The sequence below is a fragment of the Arctopsyche grandis genome, chromosome 7, assembly GCF_051622035.1.
Source record: "Arctopsyche grandis isolate Sample6627 chromosome 7, ASM5162203v2, whole genome shotgun sequence".
NCBI classification, from domain to species: domain Eukaryota; kingdom Metazoa; phylum Arthropoda; class Insecta; order Trichoptera; family Hydropsychidae; genus Arctopsyche; species Arctopsyche grandis.
The window spans coordinates 32353509-32373888 of NC_135361.1; the positions used below are offsets into that span (position 1 = coordinate 32353509).

Below are 20380 nucleotides of genomic sequence, written 5' to 3' on the forward strand. Positions count from 1 at the left end.
ATAAAATTCGTATTGTTACATGAAAATTATTCAGTTATTTATCGTATTAATACGATATTTGTAATATCTGACGATAGATGTCAGATGTTGTTTAGATTTACATGTATCTATGTAATAATTATGTGGACCAGGAAGGCGCATTTGGGGTTTACCTGTTAAGCCTTCCTGGTTTATTTGTATATATGTATGTAAAAAATATTTATATAAAATAAATAAATAAATAAATGTGAGGTGGCAACCCTATGTACATATGTACATACATATGTGCAGTGACGTCCCCAGACTATGTGGTGCTACTAAGGCTTCCAATCACGGGATCCCGGTGTTTTCTGGTACCGTGAATCCCGGTGCTGAAACTAGTCTGAATACCGGGATTACGGTGCTGGTAGAAATTTATTTAAAAATATTATTTATATAAAAATAATATGGAAAAAAACATAAAACAACATTATATAATGAACAATGGTGGGATGAGCAAGTCCATTTGTTTGCCACCCGTTTCGACGCCGGCTTGCCGTTTCCACGAAATGGTATGAAAGTAGTATTTCTAATTTAGACAATCAAGCTTTTTTTATATTTTCCAAAAAATTCTTTAATTTATTGAACTGAAATTTTATATCTAGAGTTTTAAGTTTAATACCAAGTTATGTATAAAAGTTGGTAAGCATCCATCAACCGGAAGTGGCAGTTTACTCTTGTTCAATTTTTTCTTCCACTATTTTTTCGACCCCTTTAACATGTTTGCTCCTCACGTAAAAATTGAAGTATATCAATGTGATGAAAAAAAATCACTAAATTCATAACCGGAAGCGGGATTTTTTCCTCTTAGAAAAGCCAAAAATGTTGTGACAACGATTCTTTCCACGCCCTGAACATATTTAGCTGAAAATTTATATTTGTATTCTTTTTTGGTCGGAATTCGTAAGCCGGAAGTAGCACTTTTGTCTTGTGTAAGTTTTCCTACATTTGTGTTCAAAATGCTAATAGCCAGTATGTGTGAACGTGTACATATGTACATACATAGATATGTTCGATTATCGAATTTTGTTTTTTATCCTTCTTATATTCCTCAAATATATAGATAAAGTCGTAGGTTGGTCACATCCAAATTTTTAACATAAAGTAAATGTAATTGAAGATTTTTTTTATATTGGGTGGATTGTTTCGATGAATAATTACTAGACGGTACAAACTATTTGGAAAAACGAATCAATGAATCAAAGCGACGTTTTTTACATACCTCCTTTACGTTTTACGTGGCTGTCGTGTTAGTGGTCATTTTTATCTCTTATTCGATCGTTTTCATACTTTGCCCTATTGCTCATTTTGGTCATCAATACACGTTATTACTTTATTTAATTACATTTTCGGATGTGTTTTATTTAATATTCGAAATTTATGAATGCTAACGGAAAATGTAAAGAATGTAGCCAAACTCCCAAAATTAGTTCGTCAATATGGGAGTATTTTTTTCGTGAAACATCGGGAGAGTTTGCAAAATGCAATTGAACGTTTTTGAAATATGAAAACATGCAATTGAACTTTTTTTCTTATACAGTTGAAATCCCGGTGCTAGCACCGGGATTTCAACTGTCAAGGAGGCGAAAAAGGGGGCAGGGCATGATGATTTAGTTTCATGCATTGAGTTCTTGAGCATCAGAGGTGTAGAGATTGACGATGTTAAGCTCAATTTTACTTTTCCATGTTTCATTTATGTAGCACTTAAATGTACCTTATCAATGCTTGACAATTATGGCAACCCTACCTATCAGTCACTCAATTTTATTACTAGAGCGCGGGTAGAGACCGTGCTTTTTTCAGGAATCGGGGTGGTTTGGCTCTATTTACAAAGCTAGTCTAAAAAAAAAGGTTCGGCGAACCTTTAACAATGCATTTACAACAATTGAACAATGAACGGCGCGTTCTGAGTCCGCTCTTTAGTTATTACTACTGAAATTGTATTTTTCCACCTTTTTTTTATTTTTATTTTTTTTATACCAAAGACAGTGAGACATCATATATATTAAACCAAATTCGTGTTTCAAAAATATTTTGCCTTTTTAAAACTTGTTCTGTGATCATTGCCTATGCCCACGGGACGTCCCTGTGTATGAACGTACATACATATGTATGTGTCTACCGGTATATTTCAAACGTAATACGAATAACCTTTAAAGTCAATCACACATAGTATCTGATAATAATTACACATGTAATATCGCGTGTTCATTAATTCGATAATAAAAAAAAATACTTTTAAGTGATAGAAATACTCGCAAATTTCATTTAGCGTTAATTAAAATTTAAATTAGCAAAAAAAAACCATAAAACATATTAATATGAGATCCAGGAATGTGTGCGGGAGGATATTCAAAATCAAAGTAGACGGAAATCGCTTTATTGTCTGTTTCGTCACGCTCGCTCGGCGCGAGTGGCGAGTGACGCCACGCCTCGAGCCTGCCAACTTAAAATATTCTCATTCTCATTCATACCAACCTACACGGCCAATCCTGCTCACATATTCGTCCTCGAATATCCGTCTTCTTCCATTCTATACAATGTATCATCTTACATTCTTTTAAACAAGCTTTCAATTGTCCCAATTACAATTTACATCACAACTACAATCATCATCACAACTACATTTCAATACACTTATACATCAATCATTTTACAATTTACATAACAATTATAATTATAACAAATTAATCGTTACACATTTCACTACAAATCAATTTTTACATTTCAACACAATTCAATCTTCAATAAAGTTACACATAAATCATCACAATTACAATTTAAAATTATTTCAAGCAATACAAAACAGAAAGGTATCACAATTACAATTTAAAATTATTACAAGCAATACAAAACATTAAAATCAATACCTTTACAATGACAAGTTAAATCTTTACATCGGAAACAATCACATTTTAAAACGTTACTAGAATTAGCAATAAAACATTAAAATCAATACCTTTACAACGACAGAAGTTAAATCTTTACATCGGAAACAATCACATCTTAAAACATTACTAGAATTACAATTCAACACAGTTATCTTATATTCTTCTAAGCATGTAACCAAATTAAAACATTATTCAATATACAAAGCACTTCCCAAAAAATACTAGAATAAGCGATAAAACAATTAAGGCTTAACTAAAAACCCCTCCGGGTATTCCACTTCTATAATTCACTAACGCACACTTCACTTCCATCGGTACAACTTAAAACATAGTCTTAAATAACATAAAACATTCTTCGTATCTCGGCCATACTTCAACTTATCTTATATCTCTAAAACTTATCTCTATATAATAGCTTCGAATTATATTTCTTTCGACCACGGCTTCATGTACTCAGCACAAGAGGAGGTGAGTTGCGGCCCTTCGAATGTACCGACCTTCCGGACTCCATATCGTTCATGTGTTTTAACCTGAGTGACCTCATATGGGCCTAGGTAGTTTCTATATAGCTTCAATCCCGTTCCAAACTGGGTCCTCTTGATCGCCACCAAGTCACCAACGGCGTATGTCCGCGCCTGTTTCCGTGTTCTATTGTAGGTTCTCCGGTTTTCATCCTGCACATGCAGCAATTGTCTTCTACCAGCGTCCCTTAGATGGTCTCGATTTTGAACAAATTCTTCGATCGCTTCTTCTTCCAACAGTTCTCGCAATCTCAATTCTTCTTTAGACTTCATCTGGACTCCAGTCATCAACTCGAAAGGAGTCATCCCGATGCTGCGATGAAGTGTGGAATTTAAAACCCTTTGTGCGGCGTCGACATGTTTATACCAGGCTTTTGGTGCCTCAACACTAACCTTGGATAAAATGGAAATAACAGTGCGGTGAACCCTCTCCACCTGACCATTTCCTCTTGGAACTCCAGTGGTGATCCAGTGGTGAAGTGTATGTTCGATCCCTTCTTCGGTACAATAATTTTCAAAATCCTTTGACGTAAAAGCCGTTCCTCGGTCACTGATAATGCGCGATGGATTCTCGAACGTTCTCTGCTGTATCATCAATTTATCCAACACTTCTTTTGTCGTTGTCGTCTTAGTCGGATACAGCCACGTGCATTTAGTAAAGCCGTCGATGATTGCTAGTATGTAATTATAGCTCTTTGCTGTCGACGGTAATGGCCCCAGATGATCAATGTGATATGTTCCCAAGGAACTTTCTCCCTTAGATATCGGATGTAGTAATCCCTCCTGCTTTCCCAACTTCTTGTTGGCCAGTATACATGGAACGCAATTTTTTATACAAGTTTCGATCTTGTCTTTCAATTTCGGGATATAAAATTCCCTTTGTATGACATCTTCTACTTTCTTCACTGCGAAATGACCGACATTATGTGCGTTCTTAATAATCTCCTTCTGCATGACTTCTGGTACGCAAATTAATTATTTGCCATCGGTGTACTTGTATATAATGTTGTTCTTAAGAAAGTAAGACTCATGCGGCACGTTGCTTTCTTTGAGTATTTCTCGAATGGTCACGAGGTGTTCGTCCTCCTGCTGCGCCACTTTCAAACGTGCGGTGACTCCGTTATTTGTGATGCACAATACCGGGAATCGGCTCAGAGCATCTACATGTTTCATACGCTCTCCCGGTCTATGTTCCATTTCATAATCGTATTCTCCCAGCGCCATTGCCCACCTGGTGATGCGGGCTGATAAATCTCTTTTCTCCATCGTCATGGTAAAAGCTGAACAGTCAGTGACAATTTTAAATTTCATGCCCAATAAATAAATCCTGAACTTTGCCACAGCTCCGATGACAGCCAATACTTCCAATTCGTAACTACTGTACTTTTCTTCGGCGGGAGACGTTTTCTTGCTCCAAAAGTATACAGGGTGCAATTTTCCATCACCGTCAGACTCCTGCAATAGTACCGCTCCATACCCGATTTGACTTGCATCCGTGTGGAGCTCGATTCTACACCCCTGTTTAAATAAACGAAGAACTGGTTCGTTAGTCAAATGTTCCTTCAATGTTTTAAAAGCTTCCTCTTCTTTCTCCTCGAATTTTAAAATTACTCCTGTACGTAGCAAGTCACTGATGGGTTTAGCAACAGTAGAGTATTTCGGGATAAACTTTCTAAAATAGCCAGTCAATCCTAAAAAGCTCTGCACTTGTTTAGCCGTTGTTGGTACCGGAAACCTCCTTACAGCTGAAGTTTTCTCTGGCGAGGGTTTTATGGTTCCATTTGTTATAATATAGCCTAGAAATTGTACCCGTCGCATAAGGAACTGACATTTCTTCCAATTGATCTCCAGCCCATATCTCTTAGCAGTATCAATTACCATCTCGAGCCTCTGCATTCCTTCTTGTTCATCAGGAGCCGGAATAATGATATTGTCCATGTAAGTTAGAGCAATGCCCCGACAAGTTAGCGATCGGAATATGTGGTTAATAAAGCGCTGGAATACTGATGGTGAGTTACATAGTCCAAATGGTACCTTTGTAAATTCATATTGCCCCTCGTGCGTTACGAATGATGTGTATTTCCGGCTGTCTTCTTCGATATCCACATGGAAAAATCCATTCTTTAGATCTATCGTACTAAACACTCTCGCATTTTGAAGTTGATCGAGCTGATCCTCAATCAGGGGCAGTGGATATCTATCCTTTATGATTTCACGGTTGAGTCGTCGATAATCTATGCAAACTCGAGCCGTGTTGTCTTCTTCCGCACTAGTACTACGGGACTCGCAAAGTCCGAGCAGCTTGGTCTGACTATTCCTTGCTGAATCCATTTATTCACCTGTCCTTCTACTTCTGCCCTTTCAGCGAACGGAAGTCGTCTTGGATGTTGGTATATCGGTTTTTCCGATTGTAAAACAATCGTCATCTTGATGTTTGTGGTTTCTGTCTTCTCAGGTTTGTACGTCTTGATTAGGTGTTCGATCCTGTCCTTGGAATCTCTGTCGCTCACATGTGCCAGATCCACTTCTGAGGTTGCGTCTATTTGCAGGTTTCTAAAACAATTACTAAATCTACAACGGGTGGTGCTATCAGGGTTCGGTTTTTTGAAGAATTTTACTTTGTTGCCATCAATGCACATACGGACGGATTCTGTGATGGGGCTACCCGACAGGATGGCTCCCGGGATACTTTTATCGTCCATCACGTGGAATTCCGCCATGAATTTGACGTCATCAGCAATGATTTCGGCAGCGAACCTCCCTTTCGTTAAAGCCTCACCCCCGATACCGCTCACTTTTATGGCTAGTGTTCTGTTTATTCGGACTCCGAGTCGTCGAGCTGTGGAATCAGTAATAACATTAATTTGGCTACCAGTATCTATTATTGCAGTTAAAGGGACTTTGTTAATACTGACTTCCTTTTCGACGTTCGGGTTCCTATCCTCCTTCATAGTCAATACGGTCTTTGTTTTGGTACCTTTGCATTGAGCTGATAAGTGCCCAAACTCGTTGCAATTGAAACAGCGAGTTCCTCTTTTCTTGAATCTGCAGTCGGCTGCTAAGTGACCTCGTCCTCCGCAATTGTAACATTGTGGTCTCTCTCTTTCTCGGTTTTCACGGTTTCTTACGGGCCCCGCCACCCTGGGTTCGTCGTCCTCTCTAATTTTCTCGCACTGCGTAACTCGCGTCTTCAGCTCCTTGATTGTACCGGCCCCGCTCAGCGTCATTTTTTCATACTTATCAAACCCAAGTCCACCAATTATATACGCGATAATCGCCTCTTCCTCAATAAAACTACACTTGGCTGCAATCCCCTTCATCTTGTAAATATAGCTTAAACTGTCTTCCAATCTTCCCCTTTTCTCCAATCTTAGCTCCCGGTGCACGTCCGCACTATTCACCTGATGGCCAAACTCTCTGGTCAATCGTTCTCTTAGTATCGCCCACGTGATTATACCCGTTTCCGAGTCCAAGAAGTCCTTGGCAGTTCCTTCACACAACATCCGCCCATATACCAACTGTCGTGTCTCCGTCCAGCCGAGGGTTTGCGTGTGCTCTTTAAGGCGCTCAATCCACGATGCGATAGGGCTATTTCTGCCGTTATATTTCGGCAGACCGAAGCCAACCTCCAGATCTCGGAAATTTAAGTGTGTTGCTTCTCTCGTCATCGTCGTCGTCTTGTTCGTCGTTGGCGTCGTTGTCTTGTTCGTCGTTGGCGTCGTTGTCTTGTTCGTCGTCGTTGGCGTCGTCGGCGTCGCTTGGCGTGGTCGTGACGTCGCCCAGTTTGTCGACCGCCGCGTCCGCGCTCTCGATGTCATAGCGTGTCCTAACCTCAGTTCTGATCCTGATCCCGGACGATGCCCCCAAATATGGGATCCAGGAATGTGTGCGGGAGGATATTCAAAATCAAAGTAGACGGAAATCGCTTTATTGTCTGTTTCGTCACGCTCACTCGGCGCGAGTGGCGAGTGACGCCACGCCTCGAGCCTGCCAACTTAAAATATTCTAATTCATACCAACCTACATTAATGAATCTCTAGTAGGGCTCCCAAAAATTCGTCGAGTTCAACTAAATATTCGTATATTGAATAGTTGATTACGAAATGTTTGAATGTTTGAAAAAATTAAAAAAAAAACTAATTTATGTAATTTATCATACCCAATACATGTAACGAGCCTTTTGTCAAACTAATTTTCCCGTCCAAATAATTTTCCTGGAGAGGAAATAAAATTCAACCTTTTCGTTGTCCTCATTAAACAATATTGCTAAAAATCAAATTTGAATTTGATTTTTAAACGATACTGACGAAGAAAAGTTTTTTCAACTAAAAATAGTAGATGTAGATGTCGACCAAATAATTAAGTTACTGGTTTATTTTAAATAGTAATATTTTTGAGTATTTACAGATGCATGATAGTTAATGGATACCTATGTGGAAGATGATGTAATTATATATATGTAAGTTTGGGAAAAAGCTGTGTTATATTATAGTTGTTAGTTTAAGTTTGATTTTGTAATTAACAAAATCACAATTAGTGAATAATTCATTAGCAATTTGCTATTTGATAATATATAAAATAGATATAAATACATACATATGTATGTATGTAGTTCATTTTACTTATATTCCAAGGTTTAAAAACTACGAGCTCCTTGGAAGACTGCGAAGAAGAACGTTCACCGTAGCTGCATTGGCAACAGGGGAAACAGAAAGATGAGGGAAATCACCTCTCCAAAGCAGCAAATCTCTTTTCGATACGGTTTATCGCATCGAAAAAAAGATGGCGCCACATGCGACAACAATCGCCCATCACGTAAACGCAACAATACGTATATCGTTCGCAGTACAACGGCGTACACCTTTAGATACAAAAGACAATGTTGATACGGACGCTGCGATGTACCAATAAATAAATAAATAATAAATAATAAAGACATATTGAACTTTCAAGAACTTAAGAAAACATTTGAAAGCCGTAATACTCTCAGTAATGTTTTTAAGAAGATTTCAAGTCGGAACGAAAAAGGACTAATGGTATCTTATGAAATAGCACAAATTATTGCAAAATGTGGTGCACCACATACATATGGAGAAAAATTAATACTACCAGCTATACGTGTATTCATTAATAATATGATCGGACAAAACCAGCAAGAGATTCTTTCTTCAGTCCCATTGAGCAATGACACGGTTTCAAAAAGAATTGATGAGATGGCAAATGATATCGAAATTCAATTATGCGATGAACTGCAGTCTAACGAATTTTCATTACAATTGGATGAGAGTACTCTGCGTGATAATTAATCTCTACTACTTGCCTATGTACGATTTGTGAAGAATGAAGAAATTATCGAAGAAATGCTATTTTAAAAATTACTTAATACTGACACGAAAGGTTCGTCAGTATTTGAAACGCTTGAAAATTTTTTCACTGAAAAAAAGATTCCCTTTACTAATGTTATTGCCTGTGCTACTGACGGAGCACCAGCTATGGTTGGTCGGCATCGTGGTTTTATATCAAGGTTGAAGAACGTTGCATCGAATGTTCTAACAATTCACTGCATTATTTACAGTCAACATTTAGTCGCAAAGAAGCTTAATGGAAGACTTCACAAATTGCTGAGTATCGTTATAGTTGTCATAAAGAAAATAAAGTCCCATCCCTTGAATGATAGATTATTCCGTCAACTGTGTAAAGAAAATGATGAAGAATTCGAACGACTTATCTTACATACAGAAGTAAGATGGCTATCGAAAGGAAATTGTTTAAAAAGATTTTATGCACTATTTGATACAATTGTGGAGTTTTTGGATGTAAACAATGAAAACAAATGCATTGAATTAAAATTATGTACTACGAAATTATGTGGCCTATCTTTCGGATATATTCGGAAAGATAAATGAAAATCTCTTGAAGCTTCAAGGAAGCAATATCAGTCTTATTAAAGCTAAAGGCATTATACTGAGCTACATATATCAAAAAACTCAAATTATTTAAAAATAATCGTCGTCGGCGAGAACTTCATCAGTTTCCTTCTTTACAACAATTAAAAGAAGATATGCTCAAAGATTCTGATTTGGAAACATACTGTAGCCACATTGACGCCCTTATCGAAGATATGATAATACGATTCAAAGACTTGTATGAACTTTTAATACCAGATTGGATAATTAATCCATTTTTATCAGACGTAGAAAGTGTCAGCAAAAATTTAAAACAGCAGTTTATTGAGCTACAAAATGACTGTAAAGCTAAAATAGTATTCAATCAATGTGATTATGATGTTTTTTGGGTCCGTTTTCGCCATCGATACCCTCTTCTGTGGAAAGAGGTAAAATTACCCATCGTAGCATTTCCTTCATCATATTTAGTAGAAAAGGATTTTAGCGCAGAAACGCATACATTGAAAAAATCCCGAAATCGATTACAGATAAGCCAAAGTGGAGATTTGAGACTGTATTTAACTAAACTTGAACCTAATTTTACAAAAATATAGCAGTCACATGATGTTCAAAGAACTCAATTTTTTTTTTATTTTTTTATAAAAAATTCACATTTCCATTGAATTATTTACTTTTAAATTGAAATAAAATTATAATGTACATATATAATGTGAATATGACATAAATAGCAATTAATACATAGTGTTTATAAAAATAATCATGTTTGTTATTTGTTTTTCATATAATTTTTTATTTGTAAAGAAAATAATTGCATGAAATACATACATAAAAAAAAAAATTATGTGTGGGGGTGGGGGGGGGGGGGGGGGCGCTGGATAATTTGACTGTGGTAAAGGGGGCGATTTTTTCAATATGGTTAAGAAACACTGACCTAACCCAACCTTACTTAACCATCACCGGAGCAAAGTATTCAACAATGCAAGATAAAAAAAACACCTTACGTGCTATCCCAACCTAACCCAAACTAACCTTACCCTCACCGGTGCAAAGTATTCACCGATGAAAGATATACACCTTACGCGCTAACCCAACTTAACCCAATCGTCACCGGATCAAAGTATTCAACAATGCGGGATATGCAAAACACCTTACGTGCTATCCCAACCTAACCTAACCAAACCTAGCCATCACCGGTGCAAAGTATTCACCGATGAAAGATATATACCTTAAGCGCTTACCCAACCTAACCCAATCGTAACCGGAGCAAAGTATTCAACAATGCGAGATATACAAAAACCTTACGTGCTTTTTCAACCTCACCCAACCTAACCTAGCCCTCTCCGGTGCAAAGTAATCACCGATGAAAGATATACACTTACGCGCTAACCCAACCTAGCCCAATCGTCACCGGAGCAAAGTATTCAACAATGCGAGATATACAAACACCTTACGTGCTAACCCAACCTAACCCAACCTTACCTAACCCTCTCCGGTGCAAAGTATTCACCGATGAAAGATAAACACCTTACGCGCTAAGCCAACCTAACTTAATCGTCACCAGAGGAAAGTATTCAACAATGCGAGATATAAAAACACCTTACGTTCTTTTTCAACCTAGCCAAACCTTACCTAACCCTCACCGGTGCAAAGTATTCACCGATGAAAGATTTACACCTTACGCGCTAACCCAACCTAACCCAATCGTCACCGGAGCAAAGTATTCAACAATGCGAGATATACAAACACCTTACGTGCTATCCCAACCTAACCCAACCTAACCTAACCCTCACCGGTGCAGGGTAGTCACCGATGAAAGATATACACCTTACGCGCTAACCCAACCAAACCCAATCGTCCCCGAAGCAAAATATTCTACAATGCGAGATATACAAACACCTAACGTGGTAACCCAACCTCACCCAACCTAACCTTACCCTCACCGGTGCAAAGTATTCACCGATGAAAGATATACACCTTACGCGCTTAGCCAACCTAACTTAATCGTCACCAGAGCAAAGTATTCAACAATGCGAGTTAAACAAACACCTAACGTGCTAACCCAACCTATTCCAACCTAACCTAGCCATCACCGATTTTGCAATGTCAAATTCTTTGATTTCGGTGATAGTTAGGATAGGTTGGGTTAGGTTTGGTGAGGTAAGCGAGTTTTGTGTATATTTTTGCAATGTCTAATTCTTTGATTTCTGTGATAGCTAGGCTAGGTTGGGTAAGGTTTGGTGAGGTAAGCGAGTTTTATGTATATTTTTGCAATGTTGAATTCTTTGATTTCGGTGATGGTTAGGTTAGGTTGGGTTAGGTTTGGTGAGGTAAGCGAGTTTTGTGTATATATTTGCAATGTCTTATTTTTTGATTTCTGTGATAGCTAGGTTAGGTTGGGTTAGGTTTGGTGAGGTAAGCGAGTTTTGTGTATATCTTTCAATCTCAAAACTCTTTGATTTCGGTAATGGTAAGGTTAGGTTGGGTTAGTTTTGGTGAGGTAATTAAGTTTTGTGTAAATCTTACAATCTCGAATTCTTTGATTTCGGTGATGAAAAGGTTAGGTTGGGTTAGGTTTGGTGAGGTAAGCGAGTTTTGTGTATATTTTTGCAATGTCGAATTCTTTGATTACGGAGATAGTTAGGTTAGGTTGGGTTAGGTTTGGCGAAGTAAGCGAGTTTTTTTAAAATTTTTGTAATGTCGAATTCTTTGATTTCGGTAAAAGTTAGTCTAGGTTGGGTTAGGTTTGGTGAGGTAAGCGAGTTTTGTGTATATTTTTGCAATGTCGAATTCTTTGATTTCTGTGATAGCTAGGTTAGGTTGGGTTAGGTTTGGTGAGGTTAGCGAGTTTTTTTAAATTTTTGCAATGTTGAATTCTTTGATTTCGGAGATAGTTAGGTTAGGTTGGGTTAGGTTTGGCGAAGTAAGCGAGTTTTTTTAAAATTTTTGCAATGTCGAATTCTTTGATTTCGGTAAAAGTTAGTCTAGGTTGGGTTAGGTTTGGTGAGGTAAGCGAGTTTTGTGTATATTTTTGCAATGTCGAATTCTTTGATTTCTGTGATAGTTAGGTTAGGTTGGGTTAGGTTTGGTGAGGTAAGCGAGTTTTGTGTATATTTTTGAAATGTCGAATTCTTTGATTACGGTGATAGTTAGGCTGGGTTGGATTGGGTTTGGTGAGGTTAGCGAATTTTGTGTAAATCTTTCAATCTCAAAACTCTTTGATTTCCGTGATGGAAAGGTTAGGTTGGGCTAGTTTTGGTGAGGTAAGCGTGTTTTGAGTAAATCTTACAATCTCGAATTCTTTGATTTCGGTGATGGTAAGGTTAGGTTGGGTTAGGTTTGGTGAGGTAAGCGAGTTTTATGTATATTTTTGCAATGTCTAATTCTTTGATTTCTGTGATAGCTAGGCTAGGTTGGGTTAGGTTTGGTGAGGAAAGCGAGTATTGTGTATATTTTTGCAATGTCGAATTCTTTGATTTCGGGGATAGTGAGGCTAAGTTGGGTTAGGTTTGCTGAGGTAAGCGAGATTTGTGTATATTTTTGCAATGTCGAATTCTTTGATTTCAGTGATGGTTAGGTTAGGTTCGGTTAGGTTTGGTGTGGTATGCGAGTTTTTTTTACATTTCTGCAATGTCGAATTCATTGATTTCGGTAAAAGTTAAGCTAGGTTGGGTTAGGTTTGGTGAGGTAAGCAAGTTTTGTGTATATTTTTGCAATGTCGAATTCTTTGATTTCGGTGATAGTAAGGCTGGGTTGGGTTAGGTTTGGTGAGGTAAGCGAGTTTTGTGTATATTATTGCAATGTCGAATTCTTTGATTTCAGTGATAGTTAAGCTAGAATGGGTTAGGTTTGGTGAGGAAAGCGAGTATTGTGTATATTTTTGCAATGTCGAATTCTTTGATTTCGGTGATAGTTAGGCTAGGTTGGGTTAGGTTTGGTGAGGTTAGCAAATGTTGTGTAAATCTAACATTCTCAAATTCTTTGATTTCGGTGATGGTTAGGTTAGGTTGGGTTAGGTTTAATGAGGTAATCAAGTTTTTTTTATATTTCTGCAATGTCGAATTCTTTGATTTCGGTAAAAGTTAGGCTAGGTTGGGTTAGGTTTGGTGAGGAAAGCGAGTATTGTGTATATTTTTGCAATGTCGAATTCTTTGATTTCGGGGATAGTAAGGCTAAGTTGGGTTAGGTTTGCTGAGGTAAGCGAGATTTGTGTATATTTTTGCAATGTCGAATTCTTTGATTTCAGTGATGGTTAGGTTAGGTTCGGTTAGGTTTGGTGTGGTATGCGAGTTTTTTTTACATTTCTGCAATGTCGAATTCATTGATTTCGGTAAAAGTTAAGCTAGGTTGGGTTAGGTTTGGTGAGGAAAGCGAATTTTTTGTATATTTTTGCAATGTCAAATTCTATGATTTCGGAGATAGTAAGGCTAGGTTGGGTTAGGTTTGGTGAGAAAAGCGAGTTTTGTGTATATTTTTGCAATGTCGAATTCTTTGATTTCGGTGATAGTTAGGCTAGGGTGGGTGAGGTTTGGTGAGGTAAGCGATTTTGTGTAAATCTTACAATCTCAAATTCTTTGATTTCGGTGATGGTAAGGATAGGTTGGGTTAGGTTTGGTGAAATGAGCGAGTTTTTTTTACATTTCTGCAATGTCGAATTCTTTGATTTCGGTGATAGTAAGGCTAGGGTGGGTTAGGTTTGGTGAGGTAAGCGAGTTTTGTGTATATTTTTGCAATGTCGAATTATTTGATTTCGGTGATAGAAAGGCTAGGTTGGGTTAGGTTTGATGAGGTAAGCGACTTTTGTGTAAATCTTACAATCTCAAATTCTTTGATTTCGGTGATGGTTAGGTTAGGTTGGGTTAGGTTTGGTGTGGTATGCGAGTTTTTTTTACATTTCTGCAATGTCGAATTCATTGATTTCGGTAAAAGTTAGGCTAGGTTGGGTTAGGTTTGGTGAGGAAAGCGAGTATTGTGTATATTTTTGCAATGTCGAATTCTTTGATTTCGGGGATAGTGAGGCTAAGTTGGGTTAGGTTTGCTGAGGTAAGCGAGATTTGTGTATATTTTTGCAATGTCAAATTCTATGATTTCGGAGATAGTAAGGCTAGGTTGGGTTAGCTTTGGTGAGAAAAGCGAGTTTTGTGTATATTTTTGCAATGTCGAATTCTTTGATTTCGGTGATAGTTAGGCTAGGGTGGGTGAGGTTTGGTGAGGTAAGCGATTTTATGTAAATCTTACAATCTCAAATTCTTTGATTTCGGTGATGGTAAGGATAGGTTGGGTTAGGTTTGGTGAAATGAGCGAGTTTTTTTTACATTTCTGCAATGTCGAATTCTTTGATTTCGGTGATAGTAAGGCTAGGGTGGGTTAGGTTTGGTGAGGTAAGCGAGTTTTGTGTATATTTTTGCAATGTCGAATTCTTTGATTTCGGTGATGGTAAGGATAGGTTGGGTTAGGTTTGGTGAAATGAGCGAGTTTTATTTATATTTCTGCAATGTCGAATTCTTTGATTTCGGTGATAGTAAGGCTAGGGTGGGTTAGGTTTGGTGAGGTAAGCGAGTTTTGTGTATATTTTCGCAATGTCGAATTCTTTGATTTCGGTGATAGAAAGGCTAGGTTGGGTTAGGTTTGATGAGGTAAGCGACTTTTGTGTAAATCTTACAATCTCAAATTCTTTGATTTCGGTGATGGTTAGGTTAGGTTGGGTTAGGTTTGGTGTGGTATGCGAGTTTTTTTTACATTTCTGCAATGTCGAATTCATTGATTTCGGTAAAAGTTAGGCTAGGTTGGGTTAGGTTTGGTGAGGAAAGCGAGTTTTTTGTATATTTTTGCAATGTCAAATTCTATGATTTCAGAGATAGTAAGGCTAGGTTGGGTTAGCTTTGGTGAGAAAAGCGAGTTTTGTGTATATTTTTGCAATGTCGAATTCTTTGATTTCGGTGATAGTTAGGCTAGGGTGGGTGAGGTTTGGTGAGGTAAGCGATTTTGTGTAAATCTTACAATCTCAAATTCTTTGATTTCGGTGATGGTAAGGATAGGTTGGGTTAGGTTTGGTGAAATGAGCGAGTTTTTTTTACATTTCTGCAATGTCGAATTCTTTGATTTCGGTGATAGTAAGGCTAGGGTGGGTTAGGTTTGGTGAGGTAAGCGAGTTTTGTGTATATTTTTGCAATGTCGAATTCTTTGATTTTCGTGATGGTAAGGATAGGTTGGGTTAGGTTTGGTGAAATGAGCGAGTTTTATTTATATTTCTGCAATGTCGAATTCTTTGATTTCGGTGATAGTAAGGCTAGGGTGGGTTAGGTTTGGTGAGGTAAGCGAGTTTTGTGTATATTTTTGCAATGTCGAATTCTTTGATTTCGGTGATAGAAAGGCTAGGTTGGGTTAGGTTTGATGAGGTAAGCGATTTTGTGTAAATCTTACAATCTCAAATTCTTTGATTTCGGTGATGGTAAGGATAGGTTGGGTTAGGTTTGGTGAAATGAGCGAGTTTTTTTTACATTTCTGCAATGTCGAATTCTTTGATTTCGGTGATAGTAAGGCTAGGGTGGGTTAGGTTTGGTGAGGTAAGCGAGTTTTGTGTATATTTTTGCAATGTCGAATTCTTTGATTTCGGTGATAGAAAGGCTAGGTTGGGTTAGGTTTGATGAGGTAAGCGACTTTTGTGTAAATCTAACAATCTCAAATTCTTAAATTTCGGTGATGGTTAGGTTAGGTTGGGTTAGGTTTGGTGTGGTATGCGAGTTTTTTTTACATTTCTGCAATGTCGAATTCATTGATTTCGGTAAAAGTTAGGCTAGGTTGGGTTGGGTTTGGTGAGGAAAGCGAGTTTTTTGTATATTTTTGCAATGTCAAATTCTATGATTTCGGAGATAGTAAGGCTAGGTTGGGTTAGGTTTGGTGAGAAAAGCGAGTTTTGTGTATATTTTTGCAATGTCGAATTCTTTGATTTCGGTGATAGTTAGGCTAGGGTGGGTGAGGTTTGGTGAGGTAAGCGATTTTGTGTAAATCTTACAATCTCAAATTCTTTGATTTCGGTGATGGTAAGGATAGGTTGGGTTAGGTTTTGTGAAATGAGCGAGTTTTATTTATATTTTTGCAATGTCGAATTCTTTGATTTCGGTGATAGTTAGGCTAGGGTGGGTGAGGTTTGGTGAGGTAAGCGATTTTGTGTAAATCTTACAATCTCAAATTCTTTGATTTCGGTGATGGTAAGGATAGGTTGGGTTAGGTTTGGTGAAATGAGCGAGTTTTATTTATATTTCTGCAATGTCGAATTCATTGATTTCGGTAAAAGTTAGGCTAGGTTGGGTTAGGTTTGGTGAGGAAAGCGAGTATTGTGTATATTTTTGCAATGTCGAATTCTTTGATTTCGGTGATAGTTAGGCTAGGTTGGGTTAGGTTTGGTGAGGTTATCGAATTTTGTGTAAATCTGACATTCTCAAATTCTTTGATTTCGGTGATGGTTAGGTAAGGTTGGGTTAGGTTTAATGATGTAAGCAAGTTTTTTTTATATTTTTGCAATGTCGAATTCTTTGATTTCGGTAAAAGTTAGGCTAGGTTGGGTTAGGTTTGGTGAGGTTAGCGATTTTTGTGTAAATCTTACGTTCTCAAATTCTTTGATTTCGGTGATGGTTAGGTTAGGTTGGGTTAGGTTTAATGAAGTAAGCGAGTTTTTTAATATTACTGCAATGTCGAACTCTTTGATTTCAGTAAAAGTTAGGCTAGGTTGGTTTAGGTTTGGTGAGGAAAGCGAGTATTGTGTATATTTTTGGAATGTCGAATTCTTTGATTTCGGTGATAGTTAGGCTAGGTTGGGTTAGGTTTGGTGAGGTTAGCGAATTTTGTGTAAAACTTATATTCTCAAATTCTTTGATTTCGGTGATGGTAAGGTTAGGTAAGGTTAGGTTTAATGAGGTAAGCGAGTTTTTTTATATTTCTGCAATGTCGAATTCTTTGATTTCGTTGATAGTGAGGCTAGGTTGGGTTAGGTTTGGTGAGCTTAGCGAATTTTGTGTAAATCTAACATTCTCAAATTCTTTGATTTCGGTGATGGTTAGGTTAGGTTCGGTTAGGTTTGGTGAGGAAAGCGAGTTTTTTTTATATTTTTGCAATGTCGAATTCTTTGATTTCGGTAAAAGTTAGGCTAGGTTTGGTTAGGGTTGGTGAGGAAAGCGAGTTTTGTGTATATTTTTGCAATTTCGAATTCTTTGATTTCGGTTATAGTTAGGCTAGGTTGGGTTGGGTTTGGTGAGGTTAGCGAATTTTGTGTAAATCTTACAATCTCAAATTCTTTGATTTCGGTGATGGTTAGGTTAGGTTGGGTTAGGTTCAATGAGGAAAGCGAATTTTTTTTATATTTCTGCAATTTCGAATTGTTTGATTTCGGTAAAAGCTAGGCTAGGTTAGGTTAGGTTTGGTGAAGAAACCGAGTATTGCGTATATATTTGCAATGTCGAATTCTTTGATTTTGGTGATAGTAAGGCTAGTTTGGGTTAGGTTTGGTGAGGCAAGCGAGTTTTTTTTATATTTTTGCAATGTCGAATTCTTTGATTTCGGTAAAAGTGAGGCTAGGTTGGGTTAGGTTTGGTGAGGTAAACGAGTTTTTTTTATATTTTTGCAATGTCGAATTCTTTGATTTCGTTAAAAATTAGGCTAGGTTGGGTTAGGTTTGGTGAGGTAAGCGAGTTTTGTGTATATTTTTGCAATGTCAAATTCTTTGATTTCGTTGATAGGTAGGCTAGGTTGGGTTAGGTTTGGTGAGGGTAGCGAGATTTGTGTATATTTTTGCTATGTCGAATTCTTTGAGTTCGTTAAAAGTAAGGCTAGGTTGGGTTAGGTTTGGTGAGCTTAGCGAATTTTGTGTAAATCTAACATTCCCAAATTCTTTGATTTTGGTGATGGTTAGGTTAGGTTAGGTTAGGTTTAATGAGGTAAGCGAGTTTTTTTTATATTTCTGCAATGTCGAATTCTTTGATTTCGTTGATAGTGAGGCTAGGTTGAGTGAGGGTTGCTGAGGTAAGCGAGATTTGTGTATATTTTTGCAATGTTGAATTCATTGATTTCGGTGATAGTTAGGTTAGGTTCGGTTAGGTTAGCTAATTTTGTGTTAATCTTACGATCTCAAATTCAATGAGGAAAGCGAGTTTTTTTATATTTCTGCAATGTCGAATTCTTTGATTTCGGTAAATGTTAGGCTAGGTTGGGTTAGGTTTGGTGAGATAAGCGAGTTTTGTGTATATTTTTGCAATTTCGAATTCTTTGATTTCGGTTATAGTTAGGCTAGGTTGGGTTAGGTTTGGTGAGGTTAGCGAATTTTGTGTAAATCTTACAATCTCAAATTCTTTGATTTCGGTGATGGTTAGGTTAGGTTTGGTTAGGTTTAATGAGGTAAGCGAGTTTTTTAATATTACTGCAATGTCGAACTCTTTGATTTCAGTAAAAGTTAAGCTAGGTTGGGTTAGGTTTGGTGAAGAAAACGAGTATTGTGTATATTTTTGAAATGTCGAATTCTTTGATTTCGGTGATAGTTAGGCTAGGTTGGGTTAGGTTTGGTGAGGTTAGCGAATTTTGGGTAAATCTTATATTCTCAAATTCTTTCATTTCGGTGATAGTAAGGCTAGGTTGGGTTAGGTTTGGTGAGGTAAGCGAGATTTGTGTATATTTTTGCTATGTCGAATTCTTTGATTTCGTTAAAAGTAAGGCTAGGTTGGGTTAGGTTTGGTGAGCTTAGCGAATTTTGTGTAAATCTAACATTCTCAAATTCTTTGATTTTGGTGATGGTTAGGTTAGGTAAGGTTAGGTTTAATGAGGTAAGCGAGTTTTTTTTATATTTCTGCAATGTCGAATTCTTTGATTTCGTTGATAGTGAGGCTAGGTTGGGTGAGGTTTGCTGAGGTAAGCGAGATTTGTGTATATTTTTGCATTGTCGAATTCTTTGATTTCGGTGATGGTTAGGTTAGGTTCGGTTAGGTTTGGTGAGGAAAGCGAGTTTTTTTCATATTTTTGCAATGTCGAATTCTTTGATTTCGGTAAAAGTTAGGCTAGGTTTGGTTAGGGTTGGTGAGGAAAGTGAGTATTGTGTATATTTTTGCAATGTCGAATTCTTTGATTTCGGTAAAAGTTAGGCTAGGTTGGGTTAGGTTTGGTGAGGTTAGCGATTTTTTTGTAAATCTTACGTTCTCAAATTCTTTGATTTCGGTGATGGTTAGGTTAGGTTGGGTTAGGTTTAATGAGGTAAGCGAGTTTTTTAATATTACTGCAATGTCGAACTCTTTGATTTCAGTAAAAGTTAGGCTAGGTTGGGTTAGGTTTGGTGAGGAAAGCGAGTATTGTGTATATTTTTGGAATGTCGAATTCTTTGATTTCGGTGATAGTTAGGCTAGGTTGGGTTAGGTTTGGTGAGGTTAGCGAATTTTGTGTAAAACTTATATTCTCAAATTCTTTGATTTCGGTGATGGTAAGGTTAGGTAAGGTTAGGTTTAATGAGGTAAGCGAGTTTTTTTTATATTTCTGCAATGTCGAATTCTTTGATTTCGTTGATAGTGAGGCTAGGTTGGGTGAGGTTTGCTGAGGTAAGCGAGATTTGTGTATATTTTTGCAATGTCGAATTCTTTGATTTCGGTGATGGTAAGGTTAGGTTGGGTTAGGTTTAATGAGGTTAGCGAGTTTTTTAATATTTCTGCAATGTCAAACTCTTTGATTTCAGTAAAAGTTAGGCTAGGTTGGGTTAGGTTTGGTGAGGAAAGCGAGTATTGTGTATATTTTTGCAATGTCGAATTCTTTGATTTCGGTAAAAGTAAGGCTAGGTTGGGTTAGGTTTGGTGAGGTTAGCGAATTTTGTGTAAATCTTACATTCTCAAATTCTTTGATTTCGTTGATGGTTAGTTTAGGTTTGGTTAGGTTGAATGAGGTAAGCGAGTTTTTTAATATTACTGCAATGTCGAACTCTTTGATTTCGGTAAAAGTTAGGCTAGGTTGGGTTAGGTTTAGTGAGGAAAGCGAGTATTGTGTATATTTTTGGAATGTCGAATTCTTTGATTTCGGT

The 20380-nt window shown here is 37.4% G+C and overlaps 2 protein-coding genes across 2 annotated transcripts; one reads left to right on the forward strand and one right to left on the reverse strand.

Moving 5' to 3' along the window:
- Positions 1-3865: 3865 nt before the first annotated feature.
- On the reverse strand, positions 3866-7387 carry LOC143914155 (uncharacterized). The gene is made up of 2 exons (XM_077434248.1): positions 6346-7387; positions 3866-6269 (listed from the first exon to the last, which is right to left on the reverse strand). Exons 1-2 carry the CDS (start codon positions 7246-7248, stop codon positions 6246-6248), a joined length of 927 nt encoding a protein of 308 aa, XP_077290374.1. The 5' UTR covers positions 7249-7387; the 3' UTR covers positions 3866-6245.
- A 1076-nt stretch (positions 7388-8463) lies between these two features.
- LOC143914152 (SCAN domain-containing protein 3-like) lies at positions 8464-10071 on the forward strand. The gene is made up of 6 exons (XM_077434243.1): positions 8464-8716; positions 8828-8954; positions 9006-9246; positions 9329-9386; positions 9451-9889; positions 10065-10071. The coding sequence occupies exons 1-6, from the start codon at positions 8464-8466 to the stop codon at positions 10069-10071; spliced, it is 1125 nt and encodes a 374-aa protein (XP_077290369.1).
- The last annotated feature ends 10309 nt before the right edge of the window (positions 10072-20380 follow it).